Consider the following 24,585-nt stretch of genomic DNA (forward strand, 5'->3'; position numbering starts at 1 on the left):
GTGACAGTCCTGCCAAGACCGCCAATGCTATTCTCTTCATCGTCCTCTGTTGCTGATCTTATCTTAGGTCTCTTTGGATCCTGCTTGCTGCTAGGGCTTTGGGGAACAAGCGGAGGTGCAGGTAGTTGTAACGTTCCATCCCCTCCCGATGTGATTGCTGCACCAACCGTTGACTTCACCTCAGCCGGCGCCCGCTTTCTCACCTCAGCCGGCGCCCGCTTTCTGTTGTTGTCAGCTTCAGCCATATCCATGTCAGCTTCTTGGGCAGCTTCATCCTTCCCAGAGCTGCCACCATCATGACTAGTTCGGGCATTGTTTCCCCGTCCGCCGTGTCCTCCCCGACGTCCTCCACGGCGACCCCGACCTCCACCAGGCCCTGTCCAGTACGCATTACCCATGACGCCCTAAGGTCCTTGAAAACCAGAGCTGAAGGGGGGTGAATGCCACTGCCGTGCTCCTTAAACAGGTGGCCTAGCATACCACATACCGCACACCAGTCAGGTAGTTTTTCATATTTGACTCTATAGATCTGACGTCTCCCATCCCGTATCATTGGTACTGCATTCTTCAGCGGCTTTTTGACATTAATCCGTACCCACACACGGTGGAAATTTCCAGCAAAATCCTGTGATTGGGGTTCGGCATAAAGAACATCTCCAATTTTTGCTGCTAACAGTGGCACAAGGTGGGCATATAGGGGTGGAACATCATGTATTTGCACCCATATCTCAATTGTATCCAACTGAACCGTGGACAGCTTTGCAAGCCCATCATATGGTTTTAAGATCACTGCATCTCCCCTGAAGTGCCACGGACCCTCCATTGTAACTCGTTCCCAATCTCGCAAGCAGGAGAATTGGACTGTATACAAATTTTCCTCCAGCGGCTTGAACTGAACCTCCTGGGCTAGATCCCATGCAGCTCGCATATTTCTGAAGAACCAAAACTGGCTATAGGTCTTGGCCGAGTGAACCCTTGCGAGCGCTATCCAGCGAGCTGCCTCCGGCGGGGCCTCCTTCTCATCGAAAACAACATCATCCAGGTCCTCTTCCCAAAGACCAAGCTCTTCCATCAACGCTGCAACCTCATCCGTCGCCGTTGGTCGTGCTGTAGCCGACCCTGAAGCTCCGTCTGAAGCCATAATCGCCAAACCCTAACCCGATCGAAAACGAACCGGGCCTCCTCTGCAAACCCCAAACTTCTCCGCCTCCCACAGCCCCCCCTGATCGGCGCGCCCAGGGACGCACCCGATCGCCGGATGAAAGCCGGGGATTCGTGGCGTAGATAGGGAAAACCAGGTCTCAGACGGCGGCGATGGAGATCGCCCGAGAGGATACAAAACCCTAACTAGAGGGAAAAAGCCAGAAAAAAAAAAGCTTCTTACTGGGCTAACCTCTGCTGTGCTCTGCTCCAGTCCTCTGCTGGCTATTGGGCCAGGCCCAGTAAGCGGCGAAAGGGCACTCGTCTTACTGGGCTAGCCAGCCGTGCAGCAAGCTGCACTAATAATATTATTTTTCAAGCGAAAAAAAGCTTCACCCCGCGCGCCCAGCCGAGCCGACGCAGATGGTTGCATCATCCTCATCGAATCCATCGCGCCGAGGCGGCAGCCAAGCTCCTGCTCGGCTCATCCGAGGCGCAAACCTTGGCAACAGCGATTTTGTTTTTCGTGATTATGTCGAACCTGATACGATGCCCCGCGTCCGCCTATAAAAGGATTCGGAGCACTGCCGCTCCATTCATTCACCGGTGCGAGACAAAGACCTTGAGCTGTGCTTGCAATGGCGTCCGCCGGACGGTCGCTCCTCTACGGCCTGCTGGTGCTGGTGCTGGCCCTCCTCTGCGTCGGCGCTCTGGCGGCTCCGCCGAAGCGCTACCTCTCCGTCAGCCTCGACCAGGTGGTCGCCTCCAAGGCTCGAGCCCAGTGCTATGATCCCTCCTCGTTTTCAGGTATGGGTCAGAGCACTACACCTGTAACCAAAAAAAAAAACACCAAAGAAAAGGTATGGAGTACTACGGGTGTGAAATTGCCGTACAAACTTCTGATGCTTCGTTTTGAAAAAAAGAGATGTTGCTGCTTTCTCGGGAGAGTTATTTTTCTACCATGCACGAGATATATCATGCATGCATTCACCATCTGTCTTTACTTTGAGATTTGTGGCGCGTTTTCTGATTTTTGATACATTTTGTCTTGTTTGAAAATATTACATGTTCCTTTTTCTTTTTTCAAAGTTTATTGCCGTGTTTTATTGTTTACCAGCAAATTCGCTAGGAAAGATGGCACTCTTATTTGTGGTACACAACGAAATATTATGACACGTTTTGAAAGAAGGGAATCAATGAAAACGTTCGGCGACAGATAAAACAAATTTTGTCACACAAACTAAAGAACGTGTGATATGAATCTCAAAGCAGAGACAGAAATAATTTCCATACTTTTCACGCCAAAAAAAAAAAGAAATTATTTCCATCCTTGCCGGGCTCTCTGTGACAACTCGCCTGGGCAACTCCGCACAAAACATCTAGAGTGTGAAGCAAATCTATACATATACGGCTACATCTTTTTTTTTGAGAAATATATACAGCTATATTCATCCACTAGATCACAACGCATATTATAATATGGCGAAAGCTTTAATTTAGGCACAAATAGGTTTTAGAATGTTATAAGAACAAAAACATTTACTTTTATCATTATTACAGAAAGAGCAATACATATATGTAACATGTGATATGTAAATGATTGACAGGCGAGACTTCTGGCAACAAGTTCGCCATCCATCCATCTTGCAGCGCGGCCGAGCAGGCGGGACGCCATCGCAACATCGCCAGCCACGACAGAGCCCGGCTGAGCACCATCCGCCAAAGGTCTTACCCTTCAGCCATGCCTCCGATGTCCATGCCTCCGATCCCTCCGTTCATTTTCCCGCCAAGCCCCACACCAGGTTCAGCACCAGCAAAGGGCATGCCTCCGATGTTACCAGCCATCGCCTTCCCTCCGATGTTCTTCCCGCCAAACCCCGCACCAGCAGAGGGGATGCCTCCAGTCCCAGCCGTCGCCTTCCCTCCGATATACTTCCCGCCAGCCCCTGCACCAGCGGAGGGGCCGTCCGTCACCATCCCGGACATCCCGGGGACCAGCGGCTACAACATATCGGAGTTCATCGTCGTCGTTGGCTTCGGCACGCCGTCTCAGCCATCCGCTCTGTTGTTTGACACCGGCAGCGACCTGTCGTGGGTCCAGTGCCAGCCGTGCACGGGCCACTGTTACCAGCAAAACGGCCCGCTCTTCGACCCGACCAAGTCTTCCACATACGACGTGGTGCGCTGTGGGACGCCAGAGTGCTCGGTGGCCGGCGGCATGTGCAACGGCACTACCTGCCTCTACCAAATCGGCTATGGCGACGGCTCGTCCACGACTGGTGCGCTCTCACAGGAGACGCTGACGTTCTCCTCGTCGCGTACCTTTTCCAGCTTCCCGTTCGGATGCGGCACCACCAACCTGGGCGACTTTGGCAGCGTCGACGGCCTGCTTGGCCTCGGCCGTGGCCAGCTCTCGCTGGCCTCGCAGACGGCCTCCTCGTACGACGGCACCTTCTCCTACTGCCTGCCGTCTCACAACATGAGCAGGCCTGGGTTCCTCAGCATCGGCGCCGCCCCGGACACCGGCAAGGTCCAGTACACGGCGATGATCAAGAAGCCGCAGTACCCGTCCTTCTACTTCGTGGAGCTCGCGTCCATCAACATCGGTGGCTACGTCCTGCCGGTGCCGCCATCCGTGTTCACGAGCAAGGGCACCCTGCTCGACTCCGGCACCACCCTCACGTACATCCCCTCGAAGGCCTACGCCTTGCTCCGCGACCGCTTCAAGTTCACCATGAAGGGGTACAAGCCGGCGCCGCCCTCCGAAGAGCTCGACACCTGCTACGACTTCTCCGGCCACAACGCCATCTTCATACCGGGGGTGTCGTTCAAGTTCAGCGACGGAGCCGTGTTCGAGCTCGACTTCTTCGGGATCATGATGTTCCCTGATGACGCGCAGCCGGCCTACGGGTGCCTCGCGTTCGCGGCGGGTGATGATGATTCCTTCTCCATCATCGGCAACACGCAGCAGCGTTCCGCCGAGGTGATCTACGACGTTGCAGCCGAGAAGATTGGCTTCGTTCCCTTCAGTTGCTGATTTCCTTCCTGGTAGAAAAGAAGTGACCCATGCGTATCAATCGCCACTCTATGTCCTACCGGCTGCATGTGTTAGTATCCTGTACTTTTTTTCGATTTCCAACTATGAATAAAGGGTTGAGGCGGTGGGTACATATGGAAAACGTTTGCCTTCACCCAGCTGATTTGAGAACAATTTCGCTATGTCTCAGTCGACTGAGACTTAGTTATGTCTCAGTCAATATTATATTTCTTGGATTTTGCATTGAGATTTGTACAATGTTTTTTCTTCTTCTTATATACTATATCACTTGACTGAGACTTGTTTAACTCTCCGTCGACTGAGACCTAGCTACACCCATTTGAGAAGAATTCTCCGTCGCCCCCACAACCGACCATGTCTCCTGTTCTATCATGCAAGAGTTGTGTAGTATTTATTTGTCTATAGATGGCCCTATTTTGTACTTAAGCACGCCCATGGCCTCACAGAAAACTTATGTACTCAAACCTTGTTGTTCGCATTGATATGAAAAACTTTGCGTTCATCCAACTGATCTGAGAATAATTCTCGGTCGCCCCCACAACCGACCATGTCTCCCGTCCTATCATGCATCTTGTTTCAAGAGTTATGTAAGTATTTATTCGTCTAAATGACTCTATTTTGCACTTAAGTGCATCCATGGCCTCCTCGAAAATTTATATGCTCGTCTCTTCCGCTAGGCGCGTTCTCTACGCCGGCTTGCCGTCTTTGACCATCAATGGGTCATCGCTCTGCCTGCCGGACACGTCCTTCTGATATCCGCCACAGCGTTGTCGCCACTAACATTGCATTCCAAGCGTTTGGTTGTATTGCCCAGCTTGCCCATAGCTGAGCTAGCCTAGCTAGCTTAGCTCGGTTAGGCTACCTTTGCCTTAGCTGCACATTTGGTTCAATGCCCTTGCTAGCAACAGCCATCAGCTAGTCGTTTGGTTGTGCTGCGGGCAAGGTAGCTCGTTTTCACAGTATCCAAATACAAGTAGCTTATAACAAGTGCATCATCACTACAATATTATTGAAAAAATATCAGTGAAACAGAGAAATGGCTACAGGCAGATCAAGTTGTAAATAGCCATGCAAAAATTCAGCGCAACTTCATGATTGTAAATTTAACACACTCTGTAAACACACTGACACACTCTGTAAACACACTGACTGATAAAGAATTAATCTGACTAACAAGCTTATTTTTTAGGAATGAAAAACTCTCTGACATCATTACATGCTAGCATGAGTCATGGACATTATTTCCCTAGGAGACGATGCTGGAAGACATACAAAATAATCCTAAACTTTTACAGTAAAATGAATCACACGCCAGGAGGAACATGAACGTGTTCAGGAAAGTTATCACGGACCCAGCGCCGCACAAACTCTTGAATAGCAGCCATCGGCCTCCCCTTCAACATGGATGCCACTTGTTCATTGGTGGCCAAAGATGTCTGCAGTGAAAGTCGGACGAATAGAGGGTATTCTTCCATGTCATCAATTATTTTGAATAAATTCTCATTCGGGTTGGTCACGTGTGTGAAACGCATAGTATCCGACATATCACGCAGAGACCGCGTCATGTCTTGAACTACACTCTCCTCACACTTCACCCTCTTACCTTTATCACGTTTGCCACCTCTAGGACGCTTTGAAGATGAGCTTTCATTATTGGTGTCGTCAGGAAGACAATCTGAATCATATTGTGTTGCAGGATCAACCTCAATATCAATCGCATTCTTCTCGGTGTCACCAATAAAATCCTTGTCACGAGCATGAACACGGTCATAGGGTGTTTGAAGGACAGTGAACTCTCCGGTAGCATGCTTATCCTGAAATATGAACTCCATCTCATCAAAGTTGGCAATAGGCACATTGATATATTTTGCCCTCTTGTCTTTGGTCTGGAAGAGAGGAGGAAGCATGAAAATGTTAGTTATAAAAGACAAAACATAATACAAGATGGAAATATAATTTGACAAAATTTAGATGTAATGCTCACGTTCTTCATCCGTACAACTTCAGTATCATCATATAATATTATCTTGTTGACATCATCAAAATTGGCACCGCTTAAATTCTTCGCCTCTAGTATGATCTTCCACTGACCTTTCAGCTTATGGAACTTGTGATAAACTTGCCTTTGTGTGAAGGCGGTGGTAAACTTTGCATTGATTTGTTTTGCACACTCCTCATGATGTGTCTCTTTGAAGACAAATTGTTTTCCCTCAGACTGAATCTTTTCTTTGTAGTAACGTAGCATTTCATCTACAACTTGGGGCTGCCACACCACATTGTTACCCGCCATATCCCTGTGGCATCAATTAAATTTTATAATTCATAGACAGAATAACACCTCTGAGATGCATATCGCATTGCACTCGTACCAAGGGAAAGAAATCATGGTTACAAGTTGAAGAAAGAAAACACACAAGTCGTTCTTCTAAGTGATAATACAACTTAGAATCAACAAATTCATACAGAAAGTTTGAAAAAAATCAACCACGTCTAACATTATGCCTATTTCTCCACATATTGGCTGCCATGGCATCCCTATCTCTAAGCACCTCCCTTTGTTCCTCACGTAAAACCCGTTGGACACGGCCAGCTGATCTTGGATATTGCTCAAACCAGTTCTGCTCACTGTAGACTAGTTCATCAGGACCCCCGTTTAGTAATATCCAGTTGTGAAGGATACAACATGCTATGACGACTCGAACTTGTGAAGGAAAGGGATAATAAGGCCTAGTTGTCAGAACTTTGAAACGGTTCTTTAAAGTTCCAAATGCCCTTTCAACAGTAGTACGAAGGGATGAGTGCCTTAAGTTGAAAAGCTCATTCTGGGTGCGAGGTCTATTATTACCCCTCCATTCACGCAAATGATATCGAGTTTGGCGGAACGGTGGTAGGAATCCTTTCCTAGCTGCATAACCCGCATCCCCAAGATAGTATTTACCTAACATGACAATATCAGCAATTAATCACTCATTCACTCTGTATGTTATATGTTCATATGTAACAAATGCAGGGGCCTACCTTCAGGGACTCTAAGGCCATTTGGATGCTCAAGAGAATGTCTTAAAACAGTTGAATCGTGTGCCGAACCCTCCCAGCCCGCACAAACATAAGTGAACAATAAATCAAAGTCAACTGCCGCAAGAACATTTTGGGTAGGGAATGGTTTCCTGCCACGAAATCTGTCGACTATCCGAGGTGGAACGTTACATGGAACATGTGTACCATCAATAGCACCAATACAGTCCTAAACATCCAAGTAACAATTAATTAGTAATACACCTACTGCACTATGAAGTTATTTAAAAATTTATGGGTAACTAGATGGACATTGTACTATACCTTAAAATAGGGATCAAATCGTGGGTTGCCTTGAATTTTTGATGGTGTATCAAGTGTTCGATGCCTAAGCATTTCTGGCCCGAGTTTCCCAATTGCAAATAAAACTCTGTTGAAGTAACGACTCACTGTCTCACCTGACCTTGTGAAATGGAAACTAATGTCGATATTTTTCTTATGATGCCCTACTGTAGTGAGGAACATGGCAACTTGCTCCTCTACAGTACAATGCCATGTATCTTTAAGTGGACCCATACGGCGTAATTTATCACAAAGTTTGAAGAAAACTGATTTTCCCATGCGCAATTCACCAATGCAGTGTTTCTCCTCGCCACAATACAGTTTCCGTAGATATGCCATTCTTTCTTTATTTCTCTCTAACAATGAGTATCTTGTAGGGTGACTAGAGTTGCTTAGATATATGATCAATGGACAATATGCCACTACAAAAGCACTGAAGAACGCAATTTTTCTGTTAATTTGCGCACTGTCGTCCATCTATAAATACAAAGAAGATCGAATATTAATGACTCACACAACACGGTGTCGTTAGTATATACAGTCCAGGACTATTATAGACAAATCTTTGTTCATATAAATGAAAATAAGATGCTGGCACAAGACAAAAATAGAGGAGGCTCTGTTTGTTAAGAAAATACATATGTAGAAGTAATGAATCAGTTCAGATGCATGCTAAGTAGATAGCTCTGTATGCATGATTCAGTACATAGCAAATTAAGGATTCAGGTGCAGATGCATCATACATGTTCAGTAAAATCAATTCATGTCATGCACTCCTATGAGCTAGTACTCAATTGCAGTCCGGCCAAAAATAAAAATCAAGAGCTGGGTGCCTCCCAACAACAGTATCCTCCCCAACCCCAACGCCACAGTGGCTTTATACTAGAGTTTCATATCACCTTAGCTATACCAATCTAATCCCAAACCAGCTCACCCAACAAGAATCCAACCTTGGATAAGACCACGGGGAGTATAGAAAGATAGTACTTAGGATTTGCAGCTTCTAGTAATAATCAATTCCTGAACCAGCTAATCCATTGCCAAGAAAAAAGCACATGCATACACAGCAGAATTCAAGAGAGGAGGCGGGCACAGACCTGGGAAAGGCGGGTGGAGGCGGACGCAGACCAGAGCAAGGCCAGATGTGGGCTTTCGCTGTCCGCCTTCAGCTATCGTGAAGGGGAACTGGGGCGGATTCGCTTGATTTCTCTCTGCAGCTGACGGAGAATACGAAGACCTCGGGGGATATCGTTGGGGATGAGAAAAAATCGGGGGGAAAGTGGAGGAGGAGGTCGAAGTGGAGAACGAAGATGTAGGGATTTGTTGCAGCAGACTTATCCATCCGGAGAGTTCCGCGTAGATCCTTTTCGCGCATTCCGGCTTTGCCGTCGAGGGCGAGCCGAATCGGCTCTCCCCGCGGAGCGAGGACTTTCTAGCCTAGCCAGGCTAGCTGCCCCCAAAAGCTAGGATATTTTTGCGCTACCAAACGGCAAGCCTAGCCTAGCAAGACAAAACTGATTTTTGCCAAGGAACCAAACGCACAACTGAATCATGTTGTTGCCGTTAACCGTGTCAGACACACTAGCACCATATTAGCCCGCCTGACAGTCACGTATGCGCTAGACCAATGGCCGTGTCACCGATAACTATAACGACACATGAGAAGACGTGTTTGTTTTGTTTCTGACGCCATAGAAGGTGTCGCGACAGTTAAAGCAATGTGCCAAACAATAAGTCGTCTTCTTTTGCCATTGACCGAACATCTGTAGTGGTATTCCTTCTCTTGAGCAGTGTGACGACCAACAGAAACCGTCAAAACAACCTTTTTTTCTTTTCTTGCAGGACACCGCTCTTGATTGGGCTTTGATCCCCTCGCATCGAACCGCTCTTGTGCCGTCATTTATTAGGGTTTAAAACTTGTTTTTTTAATATTGTTTAGCCTTCGCTATAATTTGCATCTACAAGAGGTGTAGGACTACCGCCTTGTCAGATCATCGGTGGAACCCCAACTTGTTCATATATTCCGTGTGTTCAGTTTATTGTCTGCAATTTCATATTGCAAGTTACTATAGTTCTTGCCGATTCTCCGCTTGCTTGCGGGACCTCAAACCTCGTTGTTCACATTGATTGTGCCTACCACACACCGGAGATTGGTTTAGCGATTGTGGATGTGTTGTTGGGTAGGGTATAGTCGGGTCGTCTAAGTCAAATTCCACCAAATCGATTGCTATCCCCACTCATCGAAAGATCGGGCTGCCACCACATTAGTGCCACCTTCCTCCCTTTCCGCCGCTGAGCTTGTCTTCCCCGACGAGACGTGGCCACGGAGGGCAAGACCGTTCATGCTTGACGCGGGGTAGGAGGAGTCTTGGAGGAACTACATGTGTGCCCCTTCCTCCCGACTAGCGGTTCCGCCATGGCACTCAGGTCGACCCAAGTGACTTGGCAATGACCACCATCTCAAAGTACCTCTTGGGCACACTGCATCCGCACACTGTGCATGGTTGGTGTTGTTTAGGGCCATGGCGACAATGTCCGCCCAAGATGATGCAAGAGGTGCAGTGGCACGCAAATATGGCGGTGCCTTCTCTACGGCACCGACAACTACTGCACACAGGGTGGTGCCTTCTCTACACCGTTGACAATGGCCTTCAAGGAGGCGCTACCTGTGCTCCAGCTCAAATACGACGACCGGGGTTTCATGGATCACGAACGCCGTGGAAGGTCACCGATGCTAACAAGTTGCTCGACACCTGGTGGTGGAGTTTGGTGTATCGGTAGATATACAACACCTGCAAACAAGCAAGATGCTGAGGCAGCATAACAGAAAGGGTGTGACTAGGTCTCATTCAAGTGACACATATATAGAAGAAAAGAAAAACTAAAAAGAAAAAAGTTGTATGAATCTTCATACAAGATCAAAGGAATATAGTATTGACTGAGACATAACGAAGCAAAATGGCTCGACAGAGGACCCCGTATATTGAGGATCTCTTGCCTCTCGAATGTCCTGTTATCTTGGAATAAACTACTATTATCTTAAAAGAACACAATTTGCAATGACCTGCTTTATTTATTTTAATATACCAAGCACGTTGGTCTATCGGTTGATACGGCACCTGAAAACAAGCAAGATGCCGAGGCAGTATAACACTAACTTATGTAGCTGTTGTTCCCTCAAAAAAAGAAAAAGAAAAACTTATGTAGCTGCTGCTTATCCATCAGCAAGCTAGGCGGAGATAACTCCACCCCACACCATCTACCTAGTGACTTGTGAGAGCCTTATTTTTGAAGAACCAACCTTCAATATGCTGCCATGCATGCGATGCATGCATGCGACGTCCTGCTTTGAGCGGGCTTGATCGATCAGCAGCGGTTGTCGACGAACCCGACCTTGCCCTCACGTAGATCGTAGACCACCTCCGTGTACGCCTGCGCCAGCGACCCGATGACGGAGACGCCCGACCCGTACGCCGGCGCCGGCGCGAACGCGAGGCACGCCACCGAGAAGATGTTGTGGGGGTCGCTAAAGTACATCATCTGTTCAAACCCGAGCTCCAGGCTCGCGCCGCCCTCGAAGCTGAGCGTGATGGTCGGCACGTCGACGCCGTTCAGGCCGGTGAAGTCGTAGCACGTGTCGAGCTCGCCGGACGACGGCGCCACCTTGTAACTGCTCATCGACAACCTGAACACCTCGCGCAGGTCCTCGTACACTTTCGGCTTCAGGTAGGTGAAAGTCGTCTGCACCTCGACCAGCGCGTCGCCGGCGAGCGCCTCAGCGGCGATCGGGAGGTCCACCCCGCCGATGCTCACGCCGATGAGCCTCAGGAAATAGAGGTTCCGGCGGGGGGATCTGCTGTGCAGGGTGGCGTAGCTCACGCGGCGGCCGGCGAGCTCCGGCCGGCTGGTGCCGAAGGAGAGGAAGCCCTGGGACTCGGCGCCCCTCGGCAGGCAGTAGGAGAAGGCGACCGTGTCCGGGGACAGACTGACCCGTGAGGCCAGCGAGTAGCGGTTCCTGCTGAGGTCGAGGACTCCCGACGTGCCGTCCGCCGGCACCTCGCTCATCATCTCCATGCAAAGGAACCTGAAGCCGCGCACGTGGACCGACGGCGCCACCGTGAGGGTGTCCTTCTCCATGGTGGCGTTGAACACGAGGGAGCCGTTGTGTGTCACGCGGAACGAGCAGCCGGGGGTGGTGCAACGGGTAATGGGGCAGCCTTCCCATGTCCTGCCGCATGGAATGTCGTAAAGGGTTGATGACAGGGAGTGGGACGGGTTGAAGACCTTGTCGCATGGGTCCCCGGCGGCGCATGGCTTGCACTGGAGAAGCGTGGCTCCGATGGTGGCCGTGTCGAATCCGACGGTGATGTTCTGCGCCGGAGTGCCCAAGCCGACGACGACGTGGTATTCCGGTGCGTCCGGAAGATCCACCAGGGGGGTGCCGGTCGAGGGGATCGTCAGACCAGGACTGTCCGCCGACTCGTCGAGGAGCCCGCGTAGGCGGAGGGCGTCGCGGCTGGAGGCGTGGCCGACCGAGGGCATGCTCTGGCTCAGACCGGCGGCAGAAGGTGAGCACGGGCTCAGCCGATGCGTCACCGGCAGTCCATTGCCATCTCCTGCACAAGGTGTAGATAAGTTAGCAACTATCAAATTTATGCTCCAGTCAACTCATTCAAAAGTCCGAACTGATAGAGGGACGGAGGTGGGCAATATATTTCAACAACTTCGCATAAAGAGCAAATTTAGTTGCAAGCACATGATGAAGATACTGTAGGATTTTCACCAGAAGGGTTGGAGGAGCAGGTCGATGGTTTCTTGGACTCATGGGACGAACGGGTGATGACATGCTTCCCACCATTGATGGAGCCTGTGCGGTAGGAGCTGCCGAGATGAGGAGCAAGAACGAGCAAGCACAAGAGCAGACAGGGAACGGCGGAAGCCATTGTAGCTAGTGGAGATCGGAAGCCGGGTGGTGGTTGCATGGTACCTGGCGGAAGCCTGCCTATATATAGCCATGAATGAGAACATGAGGTACGTCGAGGACGTCAGCATTGTTCTTGTTTTAGCAGCCGGGTTCTTCTATGACGACTGACATCAGATATGTAAGTGGGCATACATAATGGTTATTCTCAGCCTTGTGCATGTGGTTTCTCTTGTTTATATGCTTCCCCGATCAGCCCAAAGCTTGGCGCACATATAAGCAGCGCGTGCATACGTAAGTGGATCGGGATTAACGTCCGTGTGGTTCCAACAGGGATGCCAAAATTACACGGCTAGCCGGCACAATGAGCTTCCAAAGATATCTATATCGGTACCTTCATCACCGGTTGCAAAAGTTGGACTCTTTTTCCCTCCACATAGTTAAGGTGTTGTTAATTACCTTGTATCCTAATTGGCTTATACCTTCATTGCCGGTCGCAAAAGTAGTTCTTTTTTACATAGGACATTGTTACCTTGCATCGGCCAGGTGTCTCGGTACTCCATCACCATTTTGATCGTCTGCGCTCCGATGCATCATGCTTGTCTCGTTATTACCAGATAAACACTTCAAACATGATGGAATGATATAAAGATACAACATCTGTTTTTAAATACAAAACATTTTGGTAATGTTGTGGAGTCATTTTTTTTTTACGTTGTGTTTGTGTTTGGATGTCTGTATTCAAGACCTCCGTGTTGAATTGGGTTCAGTTTCAATTCAGCCAAGAAACTGTAATGTACACAAATACGAATTCGGTTATTTGGGTGTTAATTGAATTGGCTCAAGGAATCCTACTCCCAAGTTCCAATACAGAATCATGTTTGGATGTCGAACTATGGAATTGCATAGCAACATTAGTATATGCATCCTAGAAATCAAGGACAACATAAACACACACAAAATAGTTTATACACCAACAAAGTACAACACCTATAATTTAAATAGGTGTTCCCAATTCTCAACAGCCACAAAGACATAATTCCAAATTTAACATCACAATTGTTCAAATAAGTTGAAGTTGAACATGACATAGTTCCAAATGTAACAAAACATTTTCTTTTGCAGCGGAGGCTGATTCCAACGAAATCGGAGGGGTATGCCTATGTATCGTGGGAGGGTTCTTCTTTTTTCGCGAATACACTAGGATGCGTATCTTTTCATTGATAGGTAAGGGGAGGGGGGTGTACAAGCAGTACAAGAGAGGGGGGAGGGCATGCAAACTTACTATCTTGTGCACAGGAGGCAAGAAGTAAGCTGCAGACTGTTGGTGACGGGTCGCTAAGCCCGGGTACAAAGTAGGGTGACTACTCAAGTAACGATCTAAGTCCGTGGGCGCCCGCTCTTGCCCAAGATCGGATTTCATCTTGGATGGACGCTATCAGTCGTGCAATGGAGGGGGTCTCGCCATCGAAGACACACCTGTTGCGGTGGCGCCAAGTAGACCAAGCCGTTAGGAGAGACAGTGTGGCGAGTCCTTTGCGGTGACAGGCGGGGGAGCTGGAGATGGCCGACGTGCACCATGGGAGGAATCCCTCGCTGCCAAATGGTGCACGGATGGTGGCGCGAATCCAGGCAAGGATATCATGCGAGACTTGCCTAGAGAAGGGGCAGCTGGTGAGGATGTGCTGCATCGTCTCCTCGGACTGATCACAGAGGACACACCGGTCGTTGTGCGGGCGGCCATGCCGGGCGAGTCTCACGGCGGTCCAGCGGCGGTCCAAGTCTGACAGCCAAGTGAAGATCTTGACACGGAGAGGGGCCCAACATCTCCAGGTAGTGCGCCAGAAAGGAGCATCGGTCGATCCAGCGAACAACGCCCGATAGTATGACATCGCAGAGTACCTGACGCCGGCCGTCCAGCGCCAGGAGAGGTGGTCGGGAGTGGCAGAAAGGGTGATGGTCGAAGCAGCCGCCGTAGATGCACATACTCGATGAGGGCTCGAGGAGTCAACACGCCACGTAAATCAGCGATCCAGCAGCCCTTCAGCGACTGTGCGGGACTTGCGTTGCCGTCGTGGTACCAAAGGTAGCAGCGACGGGGCAATGGCGGCCATGGATTTCCCATGGAGCTAGTGGTCCGTCCAGAAGAGGCAGGAACAACCGTCTCCCACTGTCCAGGAGGTAGAAGCTCGGAATATAGCCATAGTGTCGGTGTCGCTCGGGAGGTGCAGGTGCACCCAAGGCTTGGATGGGTTGATACGCTGCAGCCAAAGCCAGCGGGCACGCAAAGCAATGCCCTGGTGGTGAAGGTCAGGGATCCCCAAACCACCAAGCTCAAGGGGGAGGGTTCTTCCATGCTAGAGATTCAGCGGCTGTATCGGTTAGATTTCAGTCCGTAGTTTCTTTTGCCATGGCAATAAAAGCAAACTTTTCATACTCCATAGAAGTTAATTTTCCAGGAGCGATAAAAGTAAATTTGCCATGTATGTTAAATTAAAATTGCCATGCAAAATAAAGGTAAATTTTCAATTGTCAATATAAAGTAGTAAAAAATTGACATGGCAAAAATAAAGTAAAATTGCCATGGCAAATAGAAATAAAATATCATGGCAATAAAAGTAAATTTACCATACTACAAAGTAAAATTTTCATGTTCTTGGAAAGGTAACATGTTCTGAAGAAAAAAAAATCATACATTTGTTGTGTGACTATTTCAAAAAAAATGTTTTGAATTTTGCCATGATGCATGGGACACACTTTTTCCAAATAATTGCCATATGATAATCCACACATTTTTTTTGCCCCGTGGTATGCCCAATGTACTCAGTGATTGTAGACTTTGTTTCTTGTTCATTTGCCATGCTCAATGTACTATAATAAAATTGAGATGGCAAATTTTCCATGGTTCCATGAAATCCAAAAAACTTGCCATTGGCTATTAAATTGACATGAGAAAGTAAATTTGCCATAGAAATATAGGTAATTTTGCCATGATAATAAATGTAAATTTGCCATGGAAAATGAAAAGTACATTTTTGGCATGGCAAAATAAAAAGTGGATAATTTTCCATGGCAGTGTAGCTAAATTTGCCATGTCAACCGAGGTAAATTTGCCATTCCAAATAAAAAAGTAAATTTTTTTCATGCTAATAAAGTAAAAACTACCATGTCTTACGCACCAAAAAACAAATATTTGCCATCTTGAACACCACTCTTTTTCCCATATGGACATTACCAAAAAAGCTAAAATTTGAGCATGTGACAAAAGGATTAAAATTCACAATTTAAACATTGTGGACATCATGATAAAGACTGTAAAACTTGCCATGGCAAAAATTAAATAAAGTGTTCCTACCAACACAACAACTGCCACATGGTGTATCCTTTGTTTTTCATGTGTAATTAGGGTGGATTGATGCAAAACTAAAAAGACAATAGACAACATAAGTTGAAAGAATTGCCATCGATAAAGTATAACATTTGCCACCTAAAAAGACTGTGCCCACTAATTTGTCTCTCTACAAATCTCTGATTAATCAACTAGTAATCCATGCATAAAGTACAACAATTGCCACAAAAAAAGACTACTAAGTTGCGACTACTCTAGAATCTCCAAATCAATAAACTACTAAATGAATGCGCACACTTGATTAAGACTGATTTAATCCATGCATCAAAAACATGAGCACACGGGAAGAAGCATCAGGGGCGTAGCAGGCAAAATATAGGTGAAAAAAAGGGGTCAACACCCGAGTGCTCCTCGCCATAGTTGGGAGGGGTAGTCGCATCGACCCCTCCTTCACCGATGGGAATGCCATGAGCAGCAAGCAACCGAGTGCGGCCGGGGGAAGCTCCGGCTGCCGCCGTCCACCGCCACCAACAGTTGGAGCTAGGACATAGCCGCCGTCAGGTTCTTCTTGTGCTTGAAGGAGAGCATGGAGCCCTCCTGGTACAACCCCACGAGTGTCGTCCGGTTGGTGTCGTGGTCCATCACCGTCATCGCCGGCAAGCCTATATATATACTCCCTCCGTTCCTAAATATAATTCTTTATAGGAATTTCACTACGGACCACATACGGATGTATGTAGATACATTTTAGAGAGTAGATTCACTCGTTTTGCTCCGTATGTAGTTCATAGTGAAATCTCTACAAAGACTTATATTTAGGAAGGGAGGGGGCATGCAACGATCCGTCTGATTCCTCTGGTTCCGTCGTGCGCCGTAGGGTTTCCTGCCGTCGGACTCCTCATCGTCGAGTAGATCGTGGAGGCCGTGCCCGTCGTATCCCACCGCTGCATCTCATGGCGGGTCAGGGGGTTGCGGGAAAGAGCTCGACGGTGCCGGCCGGGTCGGCCCGTGCCGGAGTGGGGCCGCAGGATGGCTCTGCCGGGGCTAACCGTGGCGTGCCGGCGGCGGGCCGAGGCGTCGCACCGGCGGGTGCTAATGCGTCGGCCCTTGGCCGCGGTGGAGCTAATGGACCGCCCAGAGGACAGTGGGGGGATGATGGTTATGATGCCTACGGGGATGGCCAGCACCGTGGTTCGTCGTCTACGGGAGGTGGACGCGGATACGCTTGGCAGAGTGATGGTTCTGCCGAAAGACCATTCCTTGGTCCGACGGGTGGCTTTGTCAAAGGGGCTACTGGCCCGAATAACCGGTAGAGAGGTGGATTCCGTGGCCATCGTGGTGGCCGTGGTGGCGGACGTGGTCGGGCCCGCAAGCAGCCCCCGCCACCGGTCGTGGTTGACCATCAGGCTTCGGATATGGCTGTGGATCCCGTGCGGTCGACTGAGCTGCCTAGCCAGGCAATGGAAGTTGTGACGGCTTTGGCCAACGTGGAGGTTCCTGATACTGGAGTTGCTGCGGAGGCAGGGGATAGGGCTGAGTCTGAGAGGGCGTCCAAATGGGCGCGTAAGAAAGAAAAGATGCTTTGCTATCGTTGTGGTGAGAAGGGCCACTTTATTGCTGAGTGCATGGCGGAGCTTTGTAACTCGTGTGGTAAGACTGCTCATGTCATGAGGGATTGCCCGGTTATGCGTGATCAGGCTCCTGCTCTCACGATGTATGGAGTGTACTGTGCCGAGCTCACGTTCTTTGAGTCTCCGGCGGCGAGGGAGACTATAGCTGAGACTCAGAGTTTGACTACTGGACTTGTGAAAGCTACCCGCGAAGTGGTTTCTGAGGCGCAAATTGTGCAGCGGCTTCAGGAACTGGCTCCAGGTGATTTTCAGTGGGAGCTCGTCCAGATTGAGGACAATGTGTTTCGGGTTGATTTCCCAACGGTGGAAGATTTGCAGAAGCTGCTGAGTTTTGGGTTGTGCAAGGTGCCGGGTACTAAGTGCATCCTGGAGTTTCACGAGTGGAAGAAGGTGGAGCCTAAGGGAAAACCGCTCACTCAGGTGTGGCTGCGGTTTTCAGGGGCCCCATCTGAGTCTTTGACAGATGCTCGAGTTGTGGCGAGTTTGGGTATGATGGTTGGTAAGACTGAGGATGTGGACATGGCTTTCACCCGCGCACATGGGGTGGCCCGGCTCTTAGTGGGTGTTTTGGACATCGATTTTGTCCCAGATATGGTCAACTGGTTTTATCGGGGTGAGGTATTTCCACTTCAGATTGAGTTTGAGGATTCGGAGCTGTTTGCCGATGCGGTTCCCGGGGCTGCTATGGATATGCACGAGGGGGATGATGATGCCGGTGCTCGTGGGAACCCGAATAATGAGGCGGGACGCGAGAGGGCCAATGGGTCGAGTCCGGCTGCTCAGTTGCCCGGTGATGGTTCTGGAGTAGAGTCTCCCTCGGCTCCGGCGGTACCGATGAATACGTTGCGGTTCGGATCCTTCGAGCCAGCATCGGCTCCTCCCCGGCTCTGGAGTGACAGGGTGGAGTCTGCGGATAGTTTTGAGTATATGCTTCCGCCGTTGGAGCTTGATGATGTGGCTTGTCCTGTGGAGGATGGTTTGTTGGGGACGCTCTCGGTGACGGCCGTGGGAGGGGTTAGGGAGGTGGAGCCTCAGATGGGACCGCTTTTTCCTAACATCTCAGTGGTCTCGAGCCGGAATGCGTCGACTGTATCGGAGGTTCGGTATGGGGAAGGGGGTCTGGGGCAGGTGGCCTCGGCCTCTCCTTCTCTTAGTCTGGCGCCGGTGACACCGGTGACGCCGGCGATGGTCGGCTGTGGGGAAGGCCGCATGGGTCAGGTGGACCTGGCCCTCTCTCCTGTGGTGCCGCCGGTCACGGTGGAGTCGGCCAGCGCTGGGGGAGGGAGCCCGAGGCAGGCGGCCTCGGCTCCTGCCTCTCCGGTTGTGGCGGTGACTCCCGATCCAGCAGCCGCGCTGGGGGGGGCTGGGGCAGGTGGCCATGGCTCTCCCTTCTTCACCAGCGGTCAGGAGGACCGCCGCTCCTACGCCGACGGCTCTACCCTCTACATCCGCAGGTGGGGTGGGAGGAGGGCACGGGCAGACGGCCCCCGCCTTCTCCTATCCGTTCGTACCCGTGGCCGCGGATCCCGGCGTGGGGTTTCTGTCTGTGGGGATTGGGAGCCCGCAGCCACCTCCTCCGGTAACCTCGGTTGATCCTTTGAGGGACTCAGCGCGAGGCTTTACTAGGGAGGAGGTCGTTGCTTTTGGCGGGATCCCAGACCCCGTCTCGTCGGGGAGACGGTTCTGTGCTCGCATCCACGAGCTCCCGGAGGTGGATGATATGCAGCAGCGGTGCGCTATGAGGGCGGCCAAGCTTCAGGATGCTGCAGTCTCTACTGGTTATCTTCCGAGCCACGGCTGTGATCCGTTCATGGTCGCTACTCACTCCGATGGAGGCCAGGGAGCATTTGGTTACTGGATCTATCCGCTGGGAGATGGTAGCTCGGGATATATTCAACCGGTTTGGATGGCGGTCATGTAATAGGATAGGCAATTAGTTTACCTATCTATCTTTAGCCAGCCGGTTGTGGCGTCTTATCTTGGCTAGTCTGTGTGCCCAGCCTCTTTAGCTCCGTGTGAGCTGTCTTTTTATTACTTTTCAGTCGGAGACTTTGGAACCTTGTTGGAACCTTTTATTTTGTTAATAAGATGGCCGTATGCATCTCTCTGATGCAGAGGCCGGGGAGATCCCCCTTTTCGAGAAAAAAGGAAGGGAGGGAGTACATCTAGCGCATCCATCCACTCCAACCCACCCTCGCCCCGGCTGGGCGCGCCACATCTGTCTTGTGCTGCAAACAACCAGTGTGTTGTGCGCTCCACAACACCACCACTACGAAAGTCTCATACGGCCACCGCTGCGCAACACCGGTGACCACCATCGCGTGGGCCCGACCACCAACACCGCCTGCGAATCCAACTCACCCCGGTCCCCCCGCACATCATACCTGGATGTAGAAAAAAAGGCCGGGAACCGCCGGTAGCTCGGTCCTCCTTGGTGAATATTGTATGATCTTACATGGAGTATTTGACAAAAAACTACTATGGGGATTGGCGTCCCACTGAACTACCACTTTGAAAATTTTGACAGAAGCCATCATTTTTTCCGTAATTCGTCCCTAAAAACTATCGAAAACGATTGATGGCCGTTTTAGACGATTTAAATGTGTTCATGACAGGCGGGACCCATCCATCAGGGATGACGTGGCAGGAAGTCAACGCCGTTTATTTTGACCATTATTATAGATGGGACCCACACATCAGCATCAACCTTCTTCTTCCTCTTCATCTTTTCTCTCTCTGGCATTTCATTAAGCACCTTATGTGTATAGGGCAGCACCACCGCACCAACCACATCGAGCAGTGGCCAAAGCAGCAGCCTCCGTTGGCTCTTGACGACGAGCCTAGGCGTAACATCAAGCAGCCAAGAAATGAAGCAACTACGTGCCTCGAGGGCAGAGTATCTGCCTTCTTACGCCCCTGCATGCGCATTGATATGGGCTAGAAAGGCTTCACTCCGGACCGAAAGTCTATCTTAACTAGCCCAGCTGTTCACCTGATGCATCACGTGATTGCACATGTCAACTCACTACTAGGAAAACGGCTATAGCTAATATGGACATTAATGGTGCATCATGTATGTGGTATAGCAGTGGCGCACCAGATACAGGTACGCCATTATTGACCACATTACTAATGGCGCATCTGGTGTGTGATTCGCCGTTACTAATTTTGAAAAAAAGATAAAATAAATTTGTTAGCAGTGGCGCACCAGTGGATAGTGCGCCATTACTAGGTGGTGCGCCATTACTAACTTTCTGAGGTGGCCAAAAAATTCACCAAATGCATCCCTGGACCGCCTTTTCAGTTTAAAAAAAAGAAAATGATAGAAATGTCAAAAAAATAAAAAAAATAAGATTCCAATGTGATATGTGGTCTAGTTGTTAGCAAAATTTACAAACATGAATTTTCGACTTTTTTGCAAAATCTCTCGAGAATTTGTAAAATGGGCATAACTTTTGCATACGAACTCCGATGAAGAAGTTTTTTATATGAAAAATCATCTACTCGAAAAGTTATATCCGAATTCAACTAGGAAAACCCCGTTGAAGATTTTTAGAATCCTCAAAAACCTAACAGAAAAAAAGTTACGGGACTTTCAAGATCTGGAGAGGCAAAAAAATCAAAAAAAAAGACTCAGTAATGGCGCACCTGCCCATGGTGCGCCATTACTATCTTCCCGCCTTCAAAATTCAAACTATATCAAAAAATAAAATAAAAGTTAGTAATGTCTCACCTGCCCAAGGTGCGCCATTACTATCTTCCCGCCTTCAAAATTCAAAATAAATCAAAAAAATAAATAAAAAAAGTTAGTAATGGCGCACCTGCCCACGGTGCGCCATTACTATGCCGTATATATGGCTGGGCGGGGTCCTCTCCTCCTTACCTCTTCATTTTTCTCCTCCACTCCATCTCCTCCTCTCCTCCACTCCATCTCCCCTCCTCTCCTTCACCATACTCCCCTCCTCCTCTCCAGCGACCTCCTCCTCCTCCTCCTCTCCGGCGACCTCTCCTCCTCTCCGGCGACCTCTCCTCCTCTCCGGCGACCTCCTCCTCCCTCCTCTCCTCCCTTCCCCTCACGGTTTCTCCTCCCTCCTCTCCGGTGAGCTCCTCCTCCCTCCTCTCCGGTGATCTCCTCCTCCTTCCTCTCCGGTGATCTCCTCCTCCCTCCTCTCCGGTGATCTCCTCATCCCTCCTCTCCTCCTCACGGTCTCTTCTCGGCCCTCCTCTCCGGCGAACTCCTCTCCGGCAAAAGAACGTACAAGATCCAAAAACGAGAACAAAATTTGAAAAAAATATCGTGCAAAAAAAGAGCAAAAAACGAGCAAAAAAAGGGCAAAAAAATCGCGATCCAGATCTAAATTTAAAATTCAAAAATAGCAATGGCGCACGGTGGGGGTTAGACGGTGCGCCACTACTATTTTCCCGCCTTCAAAATTCAGAAAAAAAATCAAAAAAATTCAAAAAAAAAAAGTTACCAGTGGCGCACCTGTAGCAATAGTAATGGCGCACTACAAGGTGCGCCACTGTTACCTGCAATACTAGTACTTGTTACTAGTGGCGTGGTGATAGTGGCGCACCTATAGTGCGCCATTAATGGCAAAAATAGGTGCACTACTAACAGGCCTTTTCCTAGTAGTGACTAATTAACTTTTTTCCATTGCTAAAAAATAATTAACTATTTCCCAACCCCTAAAAAACCATTTCCCCTATAAATTACTAATTTATTATTATTGTCTCAAAAGAATAATTACCTATTAATTAATATACATGAGCAACATTTCAAAATGAAAATGAACTCATATTGAGCATACATGTGTGAAAAAGACTTTTTTCATAAAAAAATGTTCCCTATTTTTTATTTGTTATTGTTTTATTGGTACATTTTTATTTTTGGTGGAATTTTTTTTCATGCTACTTGTGTAACTACAATTGCACGCCCGTGGACCATGCCTCACTATAGTAGCATTTCCAATGATCGCATATAATTATAGTGGCATGGCACAGGTCACGCTTAAGAGCAAGTATAATAAGGTAACATAAGCAGGTTATAAGGATTAAAATATTATATCTTTGCTTAGTTGGAGAAGAGAGAAGAGGAGAGAGAAGAGAAGCGGGCTCTTGGTTAGTAGCCGGCTCTAACACGAGCCCCAAGACGCTTTGTGAGATTGTAAGATGGGCCAACTAGTAATAAAGTAGTACACATATAAAACTTACTATTATACATGTCGGCCATAAGGTTGGCTCTAGATGACATGGCAACTCCTTATAGCCGATTGTTGGCTATATTATTAACCATGCTCTAACTACGGGTGCATGGCCGCTGGTTGTATACAACCGCAATTCCATGTCCACCAATTGAACGTAATTTTTTTCCACATGTTCGTAAGTCGTGCACAACTGTATGTTCACTTGTTTTTCATAGATGCCAATAAAAGCAAGCAGTAATTATTTTACCTGTGGGGTCGAGTGCTGCTAAAACATGTTGGGGAGGGTCAGAACATTATATTTTAAAACATGTCTGAAAAACATGTTGGCTAAAATAATTTTTAAAATAAGTCTTTGAGACAAAACAATACCAATAAAACCATTTTTATAATATGAGTTCATTTTCCTTTTTCCCATGTTGCTCATGTATATTAATTAATAGGTAATTAGCCTTTTGAGACAATAATAGTGAATTAGTATTTTTAGGGGGATAGTGTTTCTAGGGGTTGAGAAATAGTTTTTATTTTAGTAGGTAAATCGTTAAGTAGTGACCTGTGCAGCTGCGTGATGCATCAAGCGAACGGCTGGGCTGGTTAAGATAGATTTTTTGCAGTGAGGCTTTATCTTTTCTAGGGGATGGAGTGGGGCCATGCTAGCCTATATCAATGCGCACGGTGGGGCGTAAGACCAACTTCAATGTACGACCCCAAACAGATGTTTAGGGACGTCTATTTGGTCTGTTTTTCATCCGTTTGATGGTGACAATAGGGTCGCGTCTGCCCGGATTTGTGGATGCGGCGTTAGTGCATCCAACGCGCGGCCGCATTTCGGCTGTCCGCATACTTTTTTGCAAACACATTTCTTATTATTTTCATCATCAATTTTTTGATACATTGTAGTGCATTGCCAAATCTTGAGTAGAATTGCAAAGAAAATAAGAACCACAAGAAGACAGTTTAAAAGATATCCAACTCTCATAATTGCTCTCGTAAGTTTTACTAGTGCCTTATCGATGCATTCATTGTTGATCTGCGGATTTTCGATCTTGTATGCTTCTTTCTTCTTCGAGTCTAAAGAAGTAGACGTTGTTTTTCGCATCTAGTCTCATATCTAGCCTCTATCTAGCAACAAGTACATGAACATCTATAAAATTACGCTCTATCAATAGATCGATGTATTCTTCTTCCCAATACCAAAAGTTGCGTCCATCCTACACAATAAATATTTGAGTGTAAGCAAAACGAACCGAATCCGGGAGCACAACCGAAACTAAACTAGCGCATGCCCATCGTTTTTGCATTTGATGAACACCCATCCAAGATGCTCAGGCGTTGAAGACACTCGACGAAAGACCTTTCGTGGACAATTGTCGCACTTTATGAGCGGCAACGGTGCGCCGACGAGCCTTTGGGCACGCACCGAGCCCGGACACGGCCGTTGGTATATTTATCGGTGAACCGGCGACGGGGTAGATTCGAGCGGCTAGAGGTGGAGTTAATACCTGCATGCGGCCTGGGGGCGTTGCCGGGGCTGTGCGGTCTGGTACCCGGCCAGTCCTTGGCACGGCGCGGCGGTGGCGGGTAGGGACGAGAGGGGAGTAGGGCGAGGGAGGGTGCGGCTGGAGAGGGGGGGCGGGAATAAAAAATGAGCGCATGTGTCCCCGGCGGACGTGCCAGAGAAGGACATGGCACGCGCCACGCGCGATCCGGCGTGTCCCGTCGGCCGCAAAAAGTGACCTAAAGTTGGGCCAGAAATGAATCCAAAACGGACAGAAAATAGACGCTGGTCCGTTTGCTTCCGTGCGTTGGACCGCGTTTTTTATCCGTTTACCATAAACAGATGGACGTGACCGGTCGTGCGTTGGAGTTGGACTAAAAAGGCACCGCACTCTGCCTTGCGCCCAGAGGCAGGGTAGAGCAGCCGG

General features: G+C 48.7%; 3 protein-coding genes across 3 annotated transcripts; 1 reads left to right on the forward strand and 2 right to left on the reverse strand.

Annotated features, from left to right (window-relative positions):
• Nucleotides 1-1,541: 1,541 nt before the first annotated feature.
• Nucleotides 1,542-4,177, forward strand: LOC109784469 (aspartyl protease AED1-like). Its single transcript, XM_073504817.1, has 4 exons — nucleotides 1,542-1,947; nucleotides 2,748-2,942; nucleotides 3,084-3,682; nucleotides 3,869-4,177. The coding sequence occupies exons 1-4, from the start codon at nucleotides 1,779-1,781 to the stop codon at nucleotides 4,175-4,177; spliced, it is 1,272 nt and encodes a 423-aa protein (XP_073360918.1). The 5' UTR covers nucleotides 1,542-1,778.
• Nucleotides 4,178-5,263: 1,086 nt separating this feature from the next.
• LOC120967927 (protein ALP1-like) lies at nucleotides 5,264-8,755 on the reverse strand. Its single transcript, XM_045231093.2, has 5 exons — nucleotides 8,653-8,755; nucleotides 7,538-8,032; nucleotides 7,217-7,442; nucleotides 6,183-7,136; nucleotides 5,264-6,084 (listed from the first exon to the last, which is right to left on the reverse strand). The coding sequence occupies exons 2-4, from the start codon at nucleotides 8,030-8,032 to the stop codon at nucleotides 6,679-6,681; spliced, it is 1,179 nt and encodes a 392-aa protein (XP_045087028.2). The 5' UTR covers nucleotides 8,653-8,755; the 3' UTR covers nucleotides 5,264-6,084; nucleotides 6,183-6,678.
• A 2,090-nt stretch (nucleotides 8,756-10,845) lies between these two features.
• LOC109784470 (aspartyl protease family protein At5g10770-like) lies at nucleotides 10,846-12,498 on the reverse strand. The gene is made up of 2 exons (XM_073504818.1): nucleotides 12,390-12,498; nucleotides 10,846-12,171 (listed from the first exon to the last, which is right to left on the reverse strand). Exons 1-2 carry the CDS (start codon nucleotides 12,496-12,498, stop codon nucleotides 10,922-10,924), a joined length of 1,359 nt encoding a protein of 452 aa, XP_073360919.1. The 3' UTR covers nucleotides 10,846-10,921.
• Nucleotides 12,499-24,585: the final 12,087 nt, after the last annotated feature.

Source organism: Aegilops tauschii, chromosome 7 (genome assembly GCF_002575655.3).
Source record: "Aegilops tauschii subsp. strangulata cultivar AL8/78 chromosome 7, Aet v6.0, whole genome shotgun sequence".
Classification (NCBI taxonomy): domain Eukaryota; kingdom Viridiplantae; phylum Streptophyta; class Magnoliopsida; order Poales; family Poaceae; genus Aegilops; species Aegilops tauschii.